General features: G+C 40.0%; 1 protein-coding gene across 1 annotated transcript; it reads right to left on the bottom strand.

Annotated features, from left to right (window-relative positions):
* Positions 1-647: 647 nt before the first annotated feature.
* On the bottom strand, positions 648-15185 carry LOC122089363 (1,4-alpha-glucan-branching enzyme 1, chloroplastic/amyloplastic-like). The gene is made up of 5 exons (XM_042659023.1): positions 14732-15185; positions 7554-7708; positions 6329-6636; positions 1370-1468; positions 648-1048 (listed from the first exon to the last, which is right to left on the bottom strand). Exons 1-5 carry the CDS (start codon positions 14982-14984, stop codon positions 979-981), a joined length of 885 nt encoding a protein of 294 aa, XP_042514957.1. The 5' UTR covers positions 14985-15185; the 3' UTR covers positions 648-978.

The raw sequence follows: 15185 nt of genomic DNA, 5'->3' as shown, positions 1-15185 counted from the left end.
ATCTTCTCCTGTTCTCTCTGCTCTTAGCGACATTCCCAAAAAGGCAAAAACTTCTATGTTTCTCTTCCTAATGTTCTCTTTCAAAAGCTGAAATTTCAGGCTTGAGAGGTGGCTGTTTAGAGGCTAGAAAGAATTTCATCATCACAGAACACTCACCAAAAAGTCTTCAGATTCTCCCTACACACTCAAATTTAAAAGCAGATTGGTTCTGATCTAGGTGGCAACTGGAAAAGAATATGTCAATTACGATTCAACCATGCAAAGCAAATAGCTTCTTGAATATACAGCAGAAATTTATCTCTGGTTCGCCTGAGAGAAGAACTGTCCATCTGTACAAGTAGGTGGTCAGCGACTATATGACTGAATCATAACCCTCCACCTTTGAGTTCATAAGTTCATTTGTGGCCAAATGAGACTGCAAAAGGTTTCATGCTTTTTTCCTTCCTCCTCTCCCCTGTCTGCCACTGTTCCTCTCCCACAAAACATTAAAATCCCTATGGAAAATCAACAGCCCTACATAATCTAAATTCAAATACTTATAGAAATTCCTCCCTATCATATTGTGTTGGAATCATATAAACCTAAAAGAAATTCAACCGCTTCCCATACTTTTAAAGAGCACTGGTTACAGAATAAGCTCCCACAAGTGCATCAGCGTGCTGAAAGCAGAACTGTCTTAAAGAAAGTGACAGCACCAAAAGAGCATCAGACAAGGAGATCTACCCAATCTCCCACATTATACTGGCTTAGGGGATTGTTTAATACAAGCACACAAGCATAGGCAAGTTGTATAGACACTGAAAATGTAAATCTGGAGCACATGAAGAAAGATCATACAAAAATCCCAATGAAAAAAAGTAAGGGTGGGGGGGGCGCAAGAAGACAACTTTAAATATTCAAATTGGTTGTACTTGCAGATTCCTGTGCCGAAAGCACTGGCAATATATTGCAGCTAGAGCATAATTGCCAAGGTGTCTCCTAGGCGCTCCTTGGCATCCAAGTGCCTTGGTGTTGCCTTGCATCCAGACCGCCTCCAACACCTAGGGAACTGGGAAGCCAAGGCGCCATGACAACTAGGAGTTAGAGAATTGTCTTCAACTAGCAATTTTATTTAATCCATCAGAAAGTAAGAAAGTAAAAAATAATCAGCTGTGGAAACAATAAATTAGTGGCGGCCTTGCTACTAGAAACACAACTTACAGATACCTGACAACGATATACATTAAACAGAAGTTAAATAGCGTGCATTAAAACATTCTCCATTGTATAGAGAAAGACGATTAAAATTTAAAGACAAATGAGCTGTTTCAATCAAACCAGATGAAATAATTCCCAGACATTTCACCGGATAGAAATGAGATAGTAATACCTTCGATTGAATCCAAACTTTTCATACCCACAAGAAAATGCTTCCAATCCACCCTCGTACTTATCAATCAACTCACGCATTTTCTTGTAATGCCCATAGCTGCAATTCAACAAGTGTCCAAAAGTTAATGTCATTGCATGCCAGCAGAAGGCAGCAAAAGCCTTGAAAAAGACAATAAAGGAGTAAACCACTAGCAAAAATAGACCAATAAAGTTCATCAGTCTCCCTTTGGAAGAAACCATGTGGGAACATGAAGAATACATTAACAGGTTGACATCCAATATGTATGCAAAAAATACAACAGATACTCTTTCAAGTCCAACATCATCAGGTTCTGTTGCAGCTGAAGACTAAAACCAGATAAAAAACTATGGTTATAGAACCCTAAAGAGCAGTGAATATCAGAATCTTCTTAAAAGAAAACTGTGCCAGAATGTAAGCAGATAGGAGTGGTAGTGGCGGCTCTGACCAGAAAGGAAGAAAAACAACAGCTGACAGATAGCAAGAAATTTCTGTCCAATTCCTTTGACATGATGTTGGGAAAGCTACCAGATCCAGATGTGCTACAACCCGTCAAAGACATTTGGAAAAATATGAATTTAGTCCCAGGTACAAAGTTGCCAAATTTACAACATTTCACATGAGCCAATGAAGCATGTGGAATTGAACCAAAAAAGGGAGGAATTGTTGACAAAGGCTTCATTAATGAGAGCCACAGCTCATGTGCAACATACACTGATACACCTTGTTAATACAAAAAAGATTGTGCCCAACAGATGTTTGTTAATAGTTGATCTATCAATAAGGTTACCATCAAATATAGGCCTTTTATAAGCAATTGAGATGCATAGCTATACCAGAACATCAAGATCCAATGTGAATGTATATGATCTAAAGTCACCAAAGAATAGCCCATTACATCAAAGATTGTCCAATGGCCCCAATCTCCACGCATGGTATTAAATGCTTCAATCTTTTCCCTCAAGCCTCAAAAGCTAATTCAATTCCTCTCCAGCCATAATAACCATGCAAGAAAATGTGACGACATTTTCCAGAGGATTTTCACTTTTCTGGGTTACAACATGAGCTTATAGGAAAATAAAACTTTCATGTTCCTTGGAGCTGAATCAACTGAAAACAAACAGGAAAAGTAGGTCCAGATAACATACAATAGGTCCAGTTGAGTTATTTTCCATGAAGTTTAAATTGAATTAGTTGATGCAGCTCAAGCCTAGGGAAGAGGAAGAGCTAGCTGAGAGCTACTCAAACCTTATTAGTCAAACCATGGGGTCCAGGTGTAAGTTTCTTTTTCCTTGTTGAATAATATGAGTTTCTTGAGTCTACTCCTAGAGTTATTAGATGTTATAAGAAGTTTTTTTATGATATCATTTGTTATTGATTTCTAAACCAGTTCAGTTTTTGTCGTAGCCTCGGTTTTTTTTTTTTTTTTTTTTTTTTTTCCTTTGCTGTATTTGGTCTCCATTTTAGATTAGGATTCATATTGGGTGGGGTCTGTCCAGCAGTGTACACGTAATGGCCACTCCCCCACCCCCGCAACAAAAGACAATCTTATACAATTAAGTTTTCTAATTTCTCTAAGCTGTGGTGGTGGATTCAGTAGTGTTCTTCTTGAGTCGACTCTTGCGGCTTCCTTGGTGGAATCCTACAGTGGGCACTCAACAAGTGGACTCCTGTCTCATCTCTATCATCCTATTTTTCTGTTTCTTATTGTTTCATTCCACCGTCCTTCATGTCAATATTCTAGCATATCTATACTCCAGCACACAGCAGCACCCCTGTTTTTGACTTGTTCTTTTCATCTTTAAGTCATCATGTCTGCAGGAATATGGATTCAGAATAATCACCAACTTTGAGCCCAACTTGTTGCTTTTATAAATTATCCTTAAATTCTTGTTTCACATCTCAGTTTATTATTCCATATTATCATATCCCATATCCCTGCTCTGTTTTGCACAATTTCCAACATCAATCCAATCGCACACTTCAAACTATTAGAGAAACCTGAGATATTTATAAAATCTGAAGGGCTGAATATCAAAAACACTCAACCTGGATTTAGATACTAGATATTGTATTTTATGCTTCTTTTTTTCTTTTTCTTTTTTGACTTCTCTCTAGTTACCCAAATCTGGTCTTATCCATTTCTCTTCATTCATTGTTCTGATTTCTGTTTTTCCTTCTCTATTATCTGAAGTTATCTATCACTTTCTATCTTAATTCATGTAATATCATGGTTTTTCCTACTGCTATATTTCTCTAAATTATTCCTGGAGTTCTACTTTTCAGATCCTAGACCCCTAAGCCTATTCTAGGGTTTGGTTCCTGAATTTTGCGTTACAGCTATCAGAAACCTTTCCATCTAAAGTAAATTTGATAATCTCAAAGAGCCCCCAACTACCGATGGACCTGGATTACCAAGGGAGTTTAATTTTCCCCTCTTTTGTTTTTTTCACATATCATCTTAGTTTACTTATTAGCTTTGACCTAATAACAACATTTCCATCCCAAACCAGAAGGAAACTAGAGCTTCCCTCTCCCTCGTTCCTTTAAGGAAACTCTTAAAACTATTTGATGTTATCAGGCCTCTCTATGGCCCCTTGGATGCGTGAAACCATTGTGATAACACAAGGGCTTTATGCTCTGGTCAGAGAATACTTGCATCATCATTCTCTTAGAAGTGCAAAGACTCCAACAGAACGGAAGATGGTATTTAGTTTCATGCTTCCACATAATTCTGTAATTCTGATGCAAAGAAAAAGTAAATAATTCTGTCAAGACCTCCACCCTCATTGTCATGTAGGTGGTAATAGCAAGGGCAGGAATGGAAACATGAGTTTGTTGGAAGCAAGAGTATATGTTTTCCTTTCCTGTTCCTTTCTTTTTTGGGGGGTAATTACAGGTGAGGTACCATACATATAAATACGTTTGAGGCACTCTTTTTTCATATTTCCAACTTTGCTCATACCACCATCTCAGAACACTTCCATGATCTCTCCTCCTCCCCCACCACCACTTCCCCTTCTCCGATGCCAACACCTCCACCTCCAACATTGCCGCCAACACCAGTGGCATCAACAACCCCTCTGCTTATCTCTCTCTCCCCACTCATTCTCTGCATCTCTCTCCCCCACTTTGTTTCTCTCTACCCCCTGCTGACTCTCTCTCTCTCTCTCTCTCTCTCTCCGTGCATCTCTTCCCCCCCCCCCCGGCTCTGATCACCCTCTGAAGAACCAGCAACAATCATGGGTCCTAACAGTTTAAGACCACTATATCGACCTAATCTGAGTTTTGAACCCAACCCCCTCTTCTCTTTCATCCACTAACCTGCACTAGGAGCCTAGGACAACACCAAGGAATCGTTCCCTAAACCTTTCAGCAATATCCTTGGTAGGCTGAGCTCCGTCATACATCAAGGCTTCCAGAGAGCTCATATCACAGCCCCTTCATCACAACATCATCTATGACCATCATAAACACTTCCGGTGGGACAACCACTATATGCGTGACCTTAAACTGCTCAACCGCCCTCTTCATCCTCCCCAATCAAACTTCCTCATCAACACCACCGTCTCTCCAACCGCTACTGACTAACAGTGCAGAAGCCCATAAGCATAAAAGTACGACCGGTGTACAACAGCACCACCAAAAATGCTCTTTTGGCCACAGAGACAAGATCCAAACCACCATCAAAATCCAATTGCAGTGAGTCAACACTCAACAGTACACCTTTGACACGCCCAGTTGCATGCACTTCCTAAATTGGCTCATCAAGGACGACGATACGGATGCCACCTGCCTCCTACTTAGTGCCGTCAAGGCCATGAACCCCAAGATTGTAACTGTCATAGGAAGGTGAGGCCAGCTACAATCAGCCCTTCTTGCGGAGGTTTGTGCACATTGGAATCTTGGACTTCCCTTCCTAATAGCCATTAAAGGCTGAAAGTAGAGCAGGTGTAGTTTGGAAGGGAGATCCTGGACATGGTGGCCTCTCTCTCTCTCTCTGCACTTAGTGTGCAACTGCCATCATTGAAAGCTTAGTTGGGGTGCTCACTGCCTACAATAGCCAATGTGATGGCAAGGGAGGCAGAATGCGGGAGATGCTCAATAGGAGTTACAGAGGGATGCGATGGTGCGCAGACGGTAGAGAATCAGAAGGTGATGGAGGCAGTAGGTGACAATGATGGGGTATCACGGGAATGGTGGCAATGGCCAGGGCAGCGGCAACAAAGAAGGCAGCCAGGATGAGGGGGGCCAACGCAGGCAGAGATGGCAGAGGAGGCAGCCAGGATGGTGGGAGGTGCAGAAGATGCAGGAAACATGCAGGCAGGAGTGTGGGTGAAAGGAGTTTCTACCATCTATGAGTAAAATTGGAAATATGAAAGAGTGGTAGGAAACATAAAATGTGATATACCCGAAAAGAACGTATCATAAACATTGGGTAGCTCAGCTGTAAGTTACCCTTTTAATAGAGAGATTCCCTTTACTGTTTTTATATTCTTTCTTCTTCTTCCATTTTATTTTTTCACCAGATTTATATATTTCTTAATGGTGAAATTCGGCTTGCTCCCCACCCCACCCCCCCCCCCCCCCCAAAAAAAAAAAAAGAAGTAAGATTTAAGAAAAATGCAAATTGACAGATCAAAAATCAAAAAATAAAATTCTACAAAACTTCACTAGTGGAAAAAATGAACAACATGATGCACAACAATACTAAGGAATGGGACTTCCCTTCAAAGAAACACATTTTAAGGAATAAGCTAAAGTGGTTAATTATCTAGTTATTTCACATTTTTCCAATCATTTAAGTTAGTCATGCATTTGCTTAAATATTCGGTGCAGAAGAACTTTTATGTGATGCCATTAATTTGCTGGGCCATTTCCTTATTTCAATAGAAGCACTGGAAAATCAGAGAGAGCCAAAGAGAGGCAGCATCTCACCGATAATCAAGATGATTTCGAAAATCATTCAGCATGGGATCAATTTCATATATTTTCTGGCCAGTGCCAGGTGGAGGAATAGATCTTGGTCTGGCCTTGGACTTTCCATCACTTTCCCTGGCTTCTAAAGGAGCAGACACTTCCACTAACCCATCCTTAGCGGCACCGTCGATAACTTGTACAGGAACCGAATGTTGTTCACCATCAACCTTACTATCATGACTGCCAGGTTCTGAAGAAATATTATTTTGTTCACCCTGAATCTTACTATCCTCTTCCATGGGTATACCAGCTACTTCTTGGAATACCTACCACAAGAATGATAAGAACATATGACCATGATGAAAACAGTATGAAATTATATTCTGTTCTATCCTCTCATTCACATTCAGTAAGTCGCGCAGAAACAAAATTCCTTCCACCTCATGCTCAAGAAGTATTGATAAGGTAAAAGGTGCATTCTCTACTTGTTTTCTTCTTCTTTTTTAATGACATTCCCCCCACTAAAATATAAGCTTCAATGTTTTACAAAAGCATAAAAAAGAAACTCTTCTAGAAAGAGAGACCTCAAAATCCACTTGACGATTACGCTAGATGCCTAGATAAAGATTTCATTTAGAAGTAAATGTGATTTAGTTTTGGATCAAAATGAAACAATGATTTTGTCCTTTAAGTAGCAAAAGAGACCACAAAAAGTGGTCAAAACCCAAGAAAAAATCCCTCCTTTTGGGATAGATGACCTACCAATGAAGGTCAGAATTCAAAGAAGGGAAATAAAATATATAAATAGAGGGTCAATCCAACTCATTGATGTGAAATACAAAATCTAACAAGAAAGGAGGTAGCCCTACAACCAGGGCACAATTTCAATATCAACCCACTTGATGACCTTTGGATCTAGAAGAAAACACCAATTTTTAGATGAAAAACTATGCTAGGCAGCTTGTGAACTTTTTTAGTCTTCAACTCCTTTCTTGTTGATCCTAATTACCAGAAACCCCAACCCCAAAAGCCATGGGCGTAATTTCTTTCTAAGTCCTATACCAGTCATTTTCAAGCAGAGTTCCAAAGACAGAGAAGGCTGTCCCGAAAAATGTCAAAGGAAAACCACTCACCCTATTGCAATTGTACAGTTAAAACTGAAATATTATTTTAATACTACAAGCACAAGTTTAAAAATAAGAAGGAAATAAACTACAAAGATCAGTATGATTGATAAATAAACCTGGGAATCTTCTGAAATAGCTGCCGAAGTTTCCACCAAATCAGCAGAGGATGAAGAGACATCAGCCTCACCATCAGGGACGAGGACTTTCTCAATAGCTGTAGCCGTTGAAGAAGAATCAGAATCATGAGAAGACTTTCCAGCAAAGATCTTCCCTACAAAGGACAATCCAGTAAGCTTAATTGAAAAAAATAAATAAATAAATAAATAAAATTACAGCAGTATATGCACAAAGCGATACACACATACACGTTGGGCGTCCTATAGGTCCAACAGATTGGTCTTTTTTTTCTTAAGATCATATCATCCATAATCTTGAATCCAGAAGAAACTGTTCCATCATCATCGATCATCTATAGTAAATTATTGTTATACCCCTTCTGAGCCCTATATCAATTATTTTGTGAACAGGTTTTTTTGGGGGTGGAGGGGAGTCAGGGAAGGGGGAAGGGGGAATGGTGAAAATATCTAAAAATATATATGTGTGGGACAAGCATAAACTTGTAAATTGAAAGTGGGGAGAAAGGAAAAACCAATTTCATCTCAATCTTGCAGCACGGATCTAACCCAGCTGCAAGAACTGAAATCATGCCTTGGTCTCTCCCCAAAACATTGATCTCTTATAACCATATACATGATCTGGGTCCCTTCAACTTTTGAGCATGGTTCAAAAACTCACCAAAATTTCTCTAATTTTAAAATGTCTGAATTGAAATATGAGGCAAACCCCAGAATCAGCACCATTTCGCCAAAATTTCGCTCATTTTGGTTAAAATCTCTCTCATTTCGGCCCATAAAATGGACTGTTTCATCAAATTTTCGGTCATTCGGCTATAGTCCCCCAAACTGGCCAAGCAAAAAACTTAAAAAAAATACGTTGTTTTGGAAAAATTTTGGTATTTCAGTAGGTTTTGGATTTGACCAAACAGCGAAACGAAACGATTTTTTGACATTGCTTTGAGGCATGAATTTGTTAAGATAAATCTTCACCAATCCTAGAGTGAGTAAAGTATCTACACAGTTCTTCCTAATTTTTTACATTTATTGCAATTGAATATTCTAAGTTGAACTTTCTTCCTCACGCAATTGTCCTCCCACTGGGATGACAAAAAGGTGTCATCGAAGCACAAATTCAATTCCACCCACCTTCTTTTTGCCATTATACGCATCACTATAACCACAATCACTATTATATTGAGCAAATCTCGCACTCTGCCATCCCCCAGTGTGTGGTCAAATCCCTAACATTGTCCCAACACTTCTCACCTCATATCTTGATAACAGAACAAACTCAAAATATCATAATGAACAAACAAATCGAGGAATTCAAACACCTTATCAACCACTCCAAAGCCTCCAATGATAAACAAGAGAAAGGGAATCAGGTCCCTGCTCCAACCTTCAACAGTCCCGCTAAGTGAATGATACACTTGGACCACCTGTGGATGGACCACCACTTATACAAGAAGAGGATGGGGCTGATCAAGAAGGAATCTCAACCAGGGGACCACAGACTTTTGTATCAAGAAGGACAAGGAAGGTTCCTCATTGGCTAAGAGATTATGTGGTTAGCCATTAGGAGAGTAATTAGTTTAAAAGATGGTTAGTTAGTTAGACAAGTGGGTGTTAGTATGTTAAACAACCCAGCTTATCTTTCTCTGTAACTGAATATAAAACAAGGAGTACTCTTTGTACTGGGTAATGAAAAATAAATTCCTTTTCTTGTCTTCTTCCCCAATCCCCTGTTCTTGAGCTCTCTTCTTCTTCTTCCTTCCTTAATCTCTCATTTCTTTCCTCCCAAACCTGCGACTATAGAATCTGGTTCTAACATTGGTGCTTTCATTAAGTTGAATCCATGGCTGAAGGAACCAGATTCACTAAACTTGATGAGACCATTAAGACAATCCAAAGCTTCCAAACCTCACAATATCAAGAAGTCAGTGAATTAAAGAAGTCTACAGATCTACACTTTGCAGAGATCAACACTACCCTAAAGCAATTCATGGCAACTGTGGAAGCTCAACTGGAAACAATGACTCATCTCAACCAGCATGATCATCAACAGAACGGGAACAATCACAGCTCCCAAGATCGCTACTCTGCAGCATCTCAACATTGCAACCAACATCAACCGATCAAATCGATGAGGCTAGACGTTCCAAGGTTTGATGGAACCGATCCATTAGGCTGGATCTTCGGGATACAACAGTTCTTCGATTATCACGAGACTCCAGACGAACAATGACTCATGATCGCTTCTTTTCACATGGATGGAACAGCTCATGCTTGGTACCAATGGATGTATTCCAATGGCCCTGTTCGTGACTGGCAGGGATTCTTGGAGGTCCTTAAACAAAGGTTTGGACCCTCATCTTATAAAGATCACAAAGAAGATTTGGCTAAATTGACTCAGGTTACATCTGTTGCTAAATATCAAAATCAATTTGAAAACCTTTCTAACCGTATTACTGGATTATCAGAACCATTCTTGATTAGTTTCTTGTTTCTGGCCTTAAACCTGAGTTGAAAAGAGAGCTATTGGCAGCTCAACCCACTACCCTAACCCAAGCAATGGCTTTAGCTCGTCTACATGAACAAAAAAATAATGATATGAGGAGATCTTGGAACCTGCAGTGGCAAGAAACTTCACTGGGCCTGGGTTATTGCCTACACCACCTACACAAGCCCTCAAACCTCCATTTTCTCCATCAACAACTATACTTCCAATTAAGAAACTTACTCCTATGGAATTGAAGGCTAGGAGAGAGAAAGGGTTATGTTATAACTGTGATGAGCAGTATACTCCTGGTCACAAGTGCAAAAGTAGGTTCTTACTTTTAATGGTGGATGATGAAAGTAAAGAAGATGAGGAGAATCAAATTGAATGGGAACCAATCTTAGATTCTGTTGAAGAAGGGCTACTAGAAATCAGCTTACATGCTCTGGCAGGACCACTTAGCCCAAGTACAATCAGATTAACAGGTACTTACAACAAACTTCATGTTCATGTTCTTATCGATAGTGGGAGTACCCACAATTTTGTTCAAGAGAAAGTAGCCAATATGCTATCATGGCCAGTTTTTCCTTCAAAGCCTTTTAAAGTATTTTTTGGCAATGGAGAATATATCTCTTGTACCAAGAAATGTGTTGGGATGACCTTAGAATTACAGGGGCATACATTTACTATGGATCTGTTTGTACTGCCAATACAAGGGGTTGATATAGTATTGGGAATTCGATGGTTGTCCCTTTTGGGACCTATAGTCATGGACTACAAGAAGCTAACAATGGACTTCACCCGGAAAAATTCCCCAGTACATTTCCAAGGTGAACCTCAATTCAGGTTAGATCCTATCTCAGCCAAGCATGTTAAAAAATTGGCTACAACTCACTCCATAGCTTCATATTTCCATCTCAAGGCATATCAGTTTTCTAGTATCGAAACTGAAACTACCAAGCAAGCTCCTGAGATTCAGAGCATCTTAGAAAAATTTTCTGAGGTATTTGAAGAACCCAAGAGGCTGCCTCCTACAAGAACAAATGACCATCAGATACACCTTATTCCAGGAGCTACACCAGTTAATGTAAGGCCATACAAGTACCCCCAATTTCAGAAAACTAAAATAGAACGGTTGGTACAAGAGATTTTACAACAGGGAACTATAAGACACTCTCAAAGCCCTTTTTCTTCACCCATACTGCTGGTCAAGAAGAAGGATGGGACTTGGCGTTTTTGTGTAGATTATCGAGCACTTAACTCCATCACCATCAAGGACAAATTTCCTATTCCAACGGTGGAGTTGTTGGATGAGCTTCATGGGGCTTGTTTCTTTTCGAAGCTGCATCTTAGGAGTGGTTACCACCAAATTAGAATGCAAGACAATGACATTTACAAAACAGCATTTCGCACGCATCAAGGCCATTATGAATTTGTAGTGATGCCTTTTGGCCTTACAAATGCACCATCCACTTTTCAATCCATTATGAACCAACTTTTCCAACCATTTATGAGAAAATTTGTTACGGTGTTTTTTGATGATATTCTGGTATATAGTAAAACTCTACTTGAACATGTGTATCACTTGGAGCTGGTCCTTGGTTGTCTCAAGACAAATCACCTATATGCAAAGCTAAGCAAGTGTAGTTTCTGTCAGGCATCCATATCCTACCTCGGCCATATTGTTTCTGCAGCTGGTGTTAGTCCTGATCATGAAAAAATTTCAGCAATGCAAGATTGGCCACAGCCACGCACTATTAAGCATCTACGAGGATTTTTAGGTTTGACCGGGTATTATCGAAAATTTGTCCATCACTATGAGAGCATAGCTTTCCCTCTTACAAATCTCCTCAAGAAGGAAGCTTTCCATTGGAATGAATCTGCCCAAAAAGCATTTGATAGATTAAAGGAAGCAATGATTCAAGTGCCGGTCTTATCTCTTCCAAACTTTGACAAGGATTTTGAACTAGAAACTGACGCATCCAATGTGGGCATAGGCACTGTGTTGATGCAAGAAGGACATCCATTAGCTTTCTTTAGTAAGAAGCTATCTCACAAAATGGCAACAACATCAACAAATGTCAAGGAATTATATGATATATCTCAAGCAGTGCAAAAGTGGAGGCAATATTTACTTGGGAGACAATTTATCATTAAAACTGATCATCGAAGCCTCAAGAATTTAATGACTCAAGTCATTCAGACACTTGAACAGCAACAATACCTCAGTAAGCTCTTGGGATTTGTTTATACAATTGTCTACAAACCTGGAAAGGAAAATGAAGCTGCGGATGCTTTGTCCAGATTACCAGAAACTGATCTATCCGAGTCTGCACTACAATCTTACACTGAACCGGTCTTTAATATCCTACCACAATTGAAGGTGGAAAATGAAATTGATCCGGAGTTGATGGCAATTCATAAGGCGTTACGGGAAGGCACTAATATTGATTCCCATTACTCTATTAAGGACGGATTACTATTTTACAAAGGCAAAATCAGAATCAGTTCTCAATCTCAGTTGCGGGACTCTATCATCAATGAATTTCATTCTTCCCCATTAGGTGGACATGCTGGAATCTTACGAACTTATGTCAGAATTTTCTCTCAATTTCATTGGCCTAAGATGAAACAAGATGTCATCAGATATGTCCAACACTGCCTCATTTGTCAGCAGGTTAAGTACTCTACATCCAATCCTTGGGGATTGTTGCATCCTTTGCCTATTCCAGTTCAAGTTTGGAAAGATGTGGCAATGGATTTTATTACTGGTCTACCCATGTCTAAAGGAGCTACCGTTGTTTTGGTTGTAGTTGATCGCTTAACCAAATAAGCTCATTTTGGTTCTTTGCCTTCTAACTTCAATGCATTTAAAGTTTCCCAATTATTCACTGAGATGGTGGTTAAGCTACATGGTATACCAAAGTCCATTGTTTCAGATCGCGACCCGATTTTCCTCAGCAAATTTTGGACTAACTTGTTCAAACTCAGTGGCACTACATTAAGTATGAGCTCTGCATACCACCCGCAGTCAGATGGGCAAACTGAGGTTCTCAATAGATATTTGGAACAATATCTAAGGGCTTTTGTGATGGACAGACCTCAAGCATGGACCACTTTTCTTCCTTGGGCTGAGTTATGCTACAACACTTCTTTCCATTCGGCAGCACAAATGACACCCTTTCAAGCTCTTTATGGGAGACCTCCACCAACTATTCAGAGATACATCAAGAGATCTTCACCTATTGAAGCTGTCGATCATGAGCTTAGCACTCGCTCCCAATTGTTACAACAACTGAAACTCAACCTGCAGAGGGCTCAACATCGAATGAAAGACATGGCTGATCGACACCGGATTGATAGAGCTTTTGAGGTTGGTACTTGGGTTCTTGTCAAGCTCCAACCTTATAAGCAACAATCATTAGCGGCTCGATCCAGCAACAAATTATGCAGGCGTTATTATGGGCCTTTTCAGATAATCCAAAAGCTGAGTTCTGTTGCTTATAAGTTACAACTATCAGCTGAGAACAAGCGTCAAGTTTGGGTGCGTGGGGAATTGGTGCCTCAAGTGCTGGTTCAATGAACAGGCTTGGCTCCTGAGGACACTTCTTGGGAGAATTTCAGAACTCTTCAAGCTGCTTATCCACAGTTGCACCTTGAGGACAAGGTGTCTTTTGAAGAAGGTGGGAATGATACACTTGGACAACCTGTGGATGGACCACCACTTATACAAGAAGAGAATGGGGCTGATCAAGAAGGAATCTCAACCAGGGGACCACAGACTTTTGTATCAAGAAGGACAAGGTAGGTTCCTCATTGGCTAAAAGATTATGTGGTTAGCCATTAGGAGAGTAATTAGTTTAAAAGATGGTTAGTTAGTTAGACAAGTGGGTGTTAGTATGTTAAACAACCCAGCTTATCTTTCTCTGTAACTGAATATAAAACAAGGAGTACTCTTTGTACTGGGTAATGAAAAATAAATTCCTTTTCTTGTCTTCTTCCCCAATCCCCTGTTCTTGAGCTCTGTTCTTCTTCTTCCTTCCTTAATCTCTCATTTCTTTCCTCCCAAACCTGCAACTATAGAATCTGGTTCTAACAGTGAACCACTTTAGAGTTTCCCCTCAAGCACCAAAAAACAGTTCACCATCAAATACCATCTAAAGTCAACCAATATACCAGGTTAGTGGAATCAACCTTTATGACGCAAGGATGTTTCTAAATCAGAGCCAACAACTTATCCAGCAGCCAGGAGGCAAAAACCACCCCAATCCCATCCCCACACCCAAAAGAAATATGTATATACGCATATTTCAGCAAGACTTACGCAACTCCAGCTTATATACTACCAGCAAAATAGGGGGAAAAGTTTGAGGCACTACAATCTCAGAGTAGAATCAAAAAGCTACAGCTCAGGCATGGGGAAAGATTGTTCAAACTATGAATAAAAAGAAAATCAGACGCAAATTAATGGGGCTGCAATGAATCAGTAAACTACATAACCAAATCAATAAACCGAGCGCAAGAGGAAATGAATGAAAACTAACTAAATAAAGCCACCAAAATTAAGACGGAGAGGGTAAAGGGAGGGGAGGGGAAGAACCGCCGCAAACATTATTTCTGATCTGCAACAAATTCAGAAACAAATGAATCACAGGGATATAAAAGGATAGTAAGAACTCACAAGGAGAGGAATCTTTCCTCAAGAGAAGAGAGAAGTTCACATTCTTCCGTTCGCTATAGATGCTCGTCCGATTCGAAATACAAGCTGTAGGGACAGTAGGAAGATGAATTCCTGAGAGAGTGAAAGCCATGTCTAGGGTTTGGAGAGATCGGAGCTGATGCGACGGAAAAAAACAGTGACTGTAAACCAAACTACGAGTTTTATGAGTGAGAGAGAGTCTGAAGTTTGTCTGTTGCAGCTGCTGGAGCGGCATACGTGTGCACACTGGGTTGCATGGGAAAAAAATCTACCGGTAAGTTAATGAGGGACCCACAGATGAGGAAGCTCAATTCTTTTTCTGTAAGCGGTGCAGTATGGCCACGTGTTCCCTAGAGATGAGAAACGACTGGCTTTGGTCAATAGTCTTTTGCGCTTTTCGGGAAAACTTTTCAGGGCCTTTTCGTGTTTTACCAGA

This window comes from Macadamia integrifolia, chromosome 9 (assembly GCF_013358625.1).
Source record: "Macadamia integrifolia cultivar HAES 741 chromosome 9, SCU_Mint_v3, whole genome shotgun sequence".
Classification (NCBI taxonomy): domain Eukaryota; kingdom Viridiplantae; phylum Streptophyta; class Magnoliopsida; order Proteales; family Proteaceae; genus Macadamia; species Macadamia integrifolia.
Note: the sequence above shows the minus strand (reverse complement) of the source record. Positions and strands in the feature narration are given on the sequence as shown.

Bases quoted from the DNA above. Each gene is read 5' to 3' on its own strand.
- LOC122089363 (XM_042659023.1), bottom strand. From the start codon at position 14,984: ATGCCGCTCCAGCAGCTGCAACAGACAAACTTCAGACTCTCTCTCACT. The intron at 7,709-14,731 runs GTGAGTTCTTAC...TGTCCTTTGTAG, and splicing joins GAGGAAAGATTCCTCTCCTT to GGAAGATCTTTGCTGGAAAG. The intron at 1,049-1,369 runs GTATTACTATCT...TTGGCTTCCCAG, and splicing joins AAGTTTGGATTCAATCGAAG to TTCCCTAGGTGTTGGAGGCG.